The sequence below is a fragment of the Theobroma cacao genome, chromosome 8 (genome assembly GCF_053813885.1).
Source record: "Theobroma cacao isolate CCN51 chromosome 8, ASM5381388v1, whole genome shotgun sequence".
In the NCBI taxonomy this organism is placed as follows: domain Eukaryota; kingdom Viridiplantae; phylum Streptophyta; class Magnoliopsida; order Malvales; family Malvaceae; genus Theobroma; species Theobroma cacao.
The window spans coordinates 1,451,980-1,460,386 of NC_142646.1; the positions used below are offsets into that span (position 1 = coordinate 1,451,980).

Sequence of the window (8,407 nt, forward strand, 5' to 3'; positions counted from 1 at the left end):
TCACGTTCCTACTAAATTAAGCTTTAAATAACCAAAAAAAAATAAAATCAAACCGCACACTAATCTTAACTTAATCTGTCGATTAATATTAACTGGTATTCAACCTATCGATTATAAACTTTTTATTATAAATAAAAATAATAATAATTTATTTAAATATAATAAAAGAATAAAAACTTAATTCTAGAATCAATACGGACACGAACTGTGTCTTAGAACCGAACACCGCTATCAAATTGAGTGCCATGAAACATTATCAAGGATGATGATAAGATAAAGTATGATATCATGGAAGAAAGCAAGAAATATAAAACAAGTGATCAGATCAAAGCCCATACTCCCTCTTCGATTCTCTCTCTTTCTCCCATGATCTCCTGTGTTTTGTCTGTTGATTCTTGTGCCACTTTGCGGAAACACCAAGAAACTTTTGCCTAGGTTCAATGTACAACGTTTTAACCAAAGGGTGTGTTTTCCATGCCACTTTAATCATTTTCGTGCTTGAAGGAATGCCAACAACCCATCCACCACACGAGGCCTAATTAATATAATCTTCACCTAACTTTGTTTCATGCTTATGCAAAGGTTATAAGATGTTTTCAATTATAAAAACTCAATTTTCCCCCACATAAAACATAACAAATTTTGAAAGCATTATAAATATAGTTAAAAACCCGATTATTATCGAATTTATATTTAATACATTGTCTTTTTTGATGAATTATTATTGTATGAGATATAAACATTTTATATTTTAATGAAAAAAGGGGATTTCTTAATGCATTTAAAGCTTATAAATATAGAAGGTTAGCATGACAAGTTAATTAGCAAAGAACAAGGGAAAAATTGAACAAGGGGAATTGAGAAAAAATATTAGTCACCATTACTATGGCAAACTGTAAAAGTGAAGCTCGTCGTGGTGGGGAGTGTCAAAACCACCCCACTGTCGGGCACCATGAACCAATCTCCCATTTCATTTTTCCTTAATTTTCTTTTTTTTTTTACATTATTTTCCTAATGATTATACTTGTTTAGAGCTATAATAATCCAGATTAAGCATGCTGGCCTCGTACTTGCTTAAAGTTAACTGATGTGGGGTGGCATGTCCTCTTTGATTAGTTTAATTGAAGCTATGATTATGAGCTGCTATCGTACTTATCAATCTACTTAATTTAATTTCAGGTTTATAAATCTCAAACCTTAATCTTAGATTACGTTAATTTAAAAAAAATAAAATTAATCTCCTTTTTCTAAATATATAAAAATTTAAAGAAGAAAATTTCTTTAATGAATTTTAATAATGGGTGGTTCAAAGATATTCTTTAAGATTATCATATTAAATAAATATCTTATTTCGTTGTATTAAAATTATTTTAAAGAGTGTTTTTAGAGTATTTGTTAATAATTTTTTTTGGACTGCCTTTGTTTCCTTCTTGTCTAAGGAGAGAAGTGATCCCAAATTTTTTTCATTTTCCTTCCATCCAATTCTCATTCACTTTTCTTTTCTACCAAACACAATGTTTAGAGAATAAAATCTTATACAAGATCTTCCCATGCCACATAAATGAAACAATACTTGCCACAAATGAGAAAAAAAAAAAAAAAGAAGAAGAAGCCAACTTTAATTAAAGATAGACTTTTGCTTGTCCTGCATTTATTGATCCATTGTATGCCTGTGCTTTACAATGCATGTAATGCTAATGGAGATTACACCAATTAAACTGGAGGCAGAAAAGGCAGCCAAGAAAGTGGGTGAATTTAGGTACATAATGGGGTTTCTAGTACGATATTAACTGGCCATGCCATCCCTTTCAATTGCTTTGCGTGTCTGATTGCAGGCTAAAAGGCATAAAGAGGATTCGTTTAGTGATTAAAGAGATGATGAAAGCATGACATTAGAGAAGGAGAGGCTGCCATTTGAGAAAATGGTGTCATTTTCTTTGCTTTTTGTTTAATGGAAGAGCTTACTTCAATGATATTTGCAGAGAGGTTAGATCAGCTCACAGCAAGACATAAAGCAAGGGTGACTTTAATTTTTGTTTTACTCTTTCTGTTGTGGTAAGTTTTTCCATATTAGAAGAGGAAGGGCAGGCAAAGCTTAAAAGTATCATAAAATTTCTATCATGCTACACTAAGAACATCATCTGCTTCCAATCGTTCTTCCTTCTGAGCTATATTGGGCACTGAGTAGGTGCAATTTTAATTGAATCTTTTGACTTGATTGGTTCAAGCATTATCCATTTGCATTCATCTACCGTTGAAAATTTTCATTTCCCCCCCAACCCCAATTGCAGCAGGTGGGATCTGATTGAGGATATCACCTCAGATACAGAAAGAAGAATATTGATATTTACAAACCCAATTATCCAATTTCCATCCCCTTGATTTGATTATAGACATGCCAAAAAAGATGTTAGACGAGTTCAATCAACAAGAAGTGAGAAATCAATTAATATTTTAAGCTTTTTGATGGAATGGGCAAGTAGCATGAAAGGCAAAACACAGAAGACAGAACATGATGTATGACTACAATGACATTTCCACCTACACATGATAAATAAATCCAAATAATTGAGTGCCAAGGAACAACCCTGTTAGTTCATCCAAAGATTAGTAGGGTACATTTGCGTCATCTCAAATCATCAGTGTAGTAAGTGGGGTTCCGACAAACATTACTGCAAGTTTAGTAGGTTACATGGAATCATTTAAAATCTTAATCACAAAGTGGTATGAATTCAGTTTTTCTTTATATATATATATATATATATATATAGACTCAAATAGTTGTATAATTTGGAAATTTGACCATGGAAGTGATCGTGGGTTTTGAGTCAACAGTCATGTACCTTCCGTTAAAGGAGAGGAAAATTTTATAGGTTTTTTTCAGAAATTCTGGTTTGCTTAGAAGATGTTCAGGACAGTAAAGGGTAACCTGTCCTGCTGTTATCCCTTTGGGAAAAGCCAAGACATAGGTTAGGTTGTTTTCTTGTGCTGCAAAGAAGGATTTCATGCAATGAAACTTCAGAAGAAAGGTAAAACTAAGCCAGGATAACTTCTTTGTCAGAAATTAGCCAGGGTTAATAGATATGTTTAGTGGTGGAGCTGCTGAAAACAGGGTCATTTTGGATTCAGGCAGCAAGGCATTCAAAAGAACATACTTTTGCTAGCAATACTTTTGCAACTTTGAACTTTCTAGGCTGTTAATGGCAATCCCATCGACTGCTAAGCCAAAATGAATTTTACCCATGAGATTTAATAGAAAAGAACAGAAAGAAGAAGAAACGAATTCAAACTCTACAATTGTCTCTAACTAAATCATAAAGATCCAAGTAAAAACAAGTATTGAAATACTCCTTTCATTTACCATGTAGTTTTCAGGTCTATAAATTTCAGTAAACTTCATAAAACAAAGGGATTTGATTCCCAAAAGCAAGATGGCAATTTTGGCCATGAAGATTCAGATAAGAAAAGCAATGATGTGCTTCCACCAGCATATATACAGAGAGCTATGATTACACCTAGGAACCATTAGATTGCAAGCAAATAGACAAACGAACACGTTCAGACATGAAGATTAAACAAATCAAAAGCATTACCATCAATTACAGTAACATTTATCAGAAAGGATAAACATTATCGGAAAGGGTAATCAAGATAGCACTAATGGTAACTAACATCTAAATGGAATTCACAAAATCATCATTAACTAAAGAAAGGAGGGGAAAAGGCCCACTTGGGGGGGTGGAAGGTGGGACAAGGTGCTTGGATAGATATCCTACACTGAATAAAACTTAAATTACATAAGCTGACCAAAAGGCAATATTCAACTTAAAATATTCATATCTGCTTGAAAAATTTCCCATACAAAATAACCAACACATAATGGAAATATAGAAAGTTTCTGCTATATTTTTTCACTTAATCATATGGAATTTGGATATAAGCGGCATCACATACGAAGGGAATGTCAGCATACATACCAGCAAGTGCACATCGTATGCACTCCAGAACCGTAAAGAGATAAGCAAATGCCACAGCTGTCCAAAAGTGCATCCCTAACTTGCCCCAATAGACTGCAAGTGGCATCCACCGGCTCACAGTCCCAATCACCTGCAGGGCAATCTCCAATAGCATGCCCATCACCACATGAAATCTAAAAAAGTGAGGCCATTCTTTTCTCCTCACCACCCCCAAATATGCAACAAAAAAATATGCCATCAGGAACCAGCTCGGCAAACTTCCAATGGCTCCAAGGAATGGATAGGTCAAAAACTCAAGGTCTTCCAAGAAAGGGTGTAGATGATATGCTGTCTCAGCATACATCCATGTCTCATGAAGAGGCATTAAATAGGGAAGGCATGCTAAAGTCCTCCACCACCATCTGGGTTTCTTAGTCATTTGAGGATAGCGAAAACTGTATGGAACATCCTTTGATGCTCGCGGGCCCATACTAGATCTGCGACGCCTTGGTAATGAGGGTAAAGTGTGTGAGAGACTACCTTGATCCCCACTCAACAATGGAGTTGATGCAGCAGAAAGGTGCAACAAAGGCACATCTACAAGATGGACAGTGTCAGTTATACATCAGACAAATAAGAACAATTGTTGGGAGTTCAGACATACATCAATCCAGAACCACAGAATGGAAAATAAAAAAGATGAGACTCTCTGGGACATTCAGCTTTTTGATAAGCCTAATATAAAAACGATCTACATATGATGCTTGATATTAATCTCTTGTATACCAAATGATGGATTTTAAAAGAAAAAAGGGGTAGCCTTATACCTACAACTGACCAGGATTTCAAATCCCAATAAGACCTTGAAGAACTTCTGCTGCTGCTTTGAAGTGCAGCCGTAACAGGCAGATGATGAAAGCACACGAAAGTAGAGCTACATGGCATTGGCTTAGGTAGCCTTGAACTCACGGAAACAATTCTGGAGGGAGAGCTGAATCCATTCAGAATCATGGCACCCACCTTGTTGAAGACCATGAAAACAATGTACATAATTTATCAGCAAAGGTAGAGCAAAAAGAAAATGTTAAAAAAAAAAAATCATCCTATCCCACCCATTCAAATGTTCTAAACATAAAAGGCATGTGTTACAGTTTATGTAGCACACAGAGAGGGGGGCATGAATAGTTAGTGTTCCCTAGATAATAAATAGATAAAAATTCAAGCACATAGTAAATTAGTAGGCACTAGGCAATACCACTTACAGGTTTCCTATTCTGGTCTATATATTTCATGCTAATTGAGGAAAATCTGCATCCTAAATTGTTACTTGCACATGATATATTATACTAAAGAGGACATCATCCAGCACGGTAAATTTTTCTAGACCAGCACAATCATTTGTGTTTCTGCTTCAATATTGTTCACATTTTATCATTAGCTCTTAACCTGTGATATTAGCTACACAATGCCCAGCGTTGTAATATTAAAATTACAACCACCGATTACTGCTAAAAGTACCCATATGGGAAACTGCTTAAACATAATCATTTAGAGTCCATTTCCAGCGACAAATAATTGTGAAATAGAGAAACTTCGACGTAACTTACTCTGAAGCAACTGAAAGAAATGTTATTGAACAAATACACTTAAAATTCACCAGATAAACAACTAAAACCCAAAACCCAGAGAGTAAATTACTCTAAACCGTCAAATTTAAAACTTAATAACCATTTTGTGAATCCAATGCAAAGCTCAGCTAATAAAAGCACCAAAAATCCACATAAAAAAAAAAGAGCAAAATCAAGCCTGGGTAGAGATGAGGAGGAGAAGTTACCTTAAATTGAAAAAAAGAATGAAGGAAAACCGCTTGAAATGCTACTGTTTAAGTGTTAGTGTAAAGCCTGTCTGCTCTCGATATCCGTCATTATAATTCTATCTTGCTTTCCTTTGTTTTCTGTTCTTTCCTGGTAAAGTAGAGCTTTTTACTTACGGCCTTCGTGGGTCAGAATCCGAGGTGAAAAATTTTGGAAAGAGGTGAGGTTTAAGACCAGAGTTTGTCGCGTGGGCTTGGCCGCGAAAAAATTCAGTCTGGTCTGACTTATGTCAGTTAATAATGGGTCGGGGATGGCCCAGCTGGCCCAATTACTCAGCCTAAATCATTTGCATAGGTCTTCAATAATTGATTTGTCAAAGAATAAAAAAATAAAATAAAATAAAATACACTAACTCTCTCAAATTTTTATTATAATTACATATAAATCTATTAGTTTTCAAAATAATACTTTATTTTTGTTGAACATATAAGTCCTGTGGTTAGTCAACCATCAATATTTTTATTAGTTTTGATGACATGATAATATTTTTAAGATAATTTTATATTTTATTAATTTTAAAAACTACGACTATATAAATTATAATTTTTATTTAAATTTTTTCTTTTTTTTTAAATCTTTCCACCAATCATTCGTGGCCGATGGCGCTCCTCAAGGGCGCACCAATCTGGGGTTCTCTAGGGAGTGCACTGTGCTTCCCAAGGGAGCCTAGAGAGATTCGATCGAATATGGCATTCCATGGTTAGATCTAAGCACGGGGTGGCCTATTAGTGTAAAGGAGTGCCACCGACCAACATGAGAGAAAGAAAAAGAGTGGAAAAAAAAAAGTATTTTAGACATTTCATAGTTAACTATTAACGTCGTTTACATATTAAGGACGGAGTGTTCATTTTAAAAACTAATAGACCTACGTGTAATTATGATCAAAAGTTAAAAAAAAATCAGTGTATTTTATCCAAACAAATATGATGAGATGTAGTTTTATGCATGCGGCGTTCATAAAATGTTGTAGAATAAATAATCTTTTAACTTTGAAATTAAAATAAAAAAATACAAATTATTAGGAGTTTTTATTTTGTTTGTAATAAATTTTATAGAGAAATAAAAGATGCTTAAAAAATTCCAATAAGAGATTAGATGCATGTAGCCATGTAGGTTTATTAAAAAAATGGGTTATCTTCCTATAATAATAATAAAAAAAGCATAATAATTTATAAAACCTCCAAATTATTGAAAAAAAAAATTAAATAAGCCCTTATTGTTTATTGTGTTCAATCAAAATCATGTATGTTTATTTTGAATTAAATAAGTCTTTAATCAATAGTTGATTAATTATTATTAATTAATATAACACATATGTAATTACGTCATATTAACACGTTTCGTCATCATTTATCAAAATGACAAATGACATTTTGATTAATGATGATTAGTCAACGTTTAATCATAAATGTATATTTGACTAAAAATAAAAATATTTGATTGAAGGTATTAGAAAAATAAGAGTTTATTTAAATATTATATATATAGGATTACCCCATTAGATTTTATCTAATCTCATCCTTGAAGGAGGGTATTTTATTAAATTGTTGTATGGACCCTATTTTTCAATATAATTCAATATTTATACAAACAGAATAGTTGAATAAGTTAGACTTGAAGCTTAATTGAGGATAAGAAATAACAAAGCAATATGTAAATATTTGACTCATTGATTAATACATGATATATTTGCTTAAAAAGTATAAAGTTGAATCCCCTTTCTTAAAAAAAAACGACAAAGCAAGTTTGCTTTGACATTATCCAATTCTAATTATGAGCTAATTTATATTAATCCACATTTTTCACTATAATCCATGAAATTGACTTAGACATGACCATAATATATTTTTTAAAACAATATTCAATAAAAATAATTATTATTTTATATTAGTACTCACTCGAACTTATAAAATAATTTGAGCATATATATATATATATATATAATTAGTAAGATTATAAATTATCATCTTATTGGTAAGATTGTAGTGATCAAAGCATTTCCATATATAGTTTGTTGACTTTAAGTCAATAAAAGGTTTTAACTGTTTAAGCCTAAACCTTTCCTATTGAACTCATTTCTTCTTCTCTTTCTTTGTTTTTAATATTTAATATCAAACTCAAAAACTTAAAAAAATAAAAAATAAAAAATAAAAAGAAGAAAAGGGTAGAAACAAGCATCGGAATGTGAACTGAAGCTCAGTCAAAGGTCGCTGTCAACTTCCATTTACCAAAGTTGCACAATTTCTTGGACCCACCCATGGTGCAAGTCCTACTCATGTTCATTCTTTTCTTTTTCTTTTATTAAGATTAAATAATATTTCTATAAAGTTACGTAGATGTTAATAATGAAATTAAATTTTTTTAATATAATTGAAAATATTTTAGCCCAAAAGTATTTTTTTTGTTTAATTTATTAAATAAAGTGTACACTTTATTGTTAGTATAGTAACACCAAAAGGCCAAGGGAAGTGGACCGCACTCCGCGTGGTAGAGAAAACGCTGCTGCATTTTATTTTTATTTTTTTTATCGTTTATCGCCAAATTTAAGAAAAATAAAGATAAAGGAAAAGTCAGCAG

The 8,407-nt window shown here is 32.4% G+C and overlaps 1 protein-coding gene across 1 annotated transcript; it reads right to left on the bottom strand.

The window, feature by feature from the left end:
• Nucleotides 1–3,778: 3,778 nt before the first annotated feature.
• LOC18591444 (protein TIC 20-I, chloroplastic-like) lies at nucleotides 3,779–5,931 on the bottom strand. The gene is made up of 3 exons (XM_018125297.2): nucleotides 5,791–5,931; nucleotides 4,784–4,976; nucleotides 3,779–4,553 (listed from the first exon to the last, which is right to left on the bottom strand). Exons 2-3 carry the CDS (start codon nucleotides 4,965–4,967, stop codon nucleotides 3,916–3,918), a joined length of 822 nt encoding a protein of 273 aa, XP_017980786.1. The 5' UTR covers nucleotides 4,968–4,976; nucleotides 5,791–5,931; the 3' UTR covers nucleotides 3,779–3,915.
• Between the last annotated feature and the right edge of the window lie 2,476 nt (nucleotides 5,932–8,407).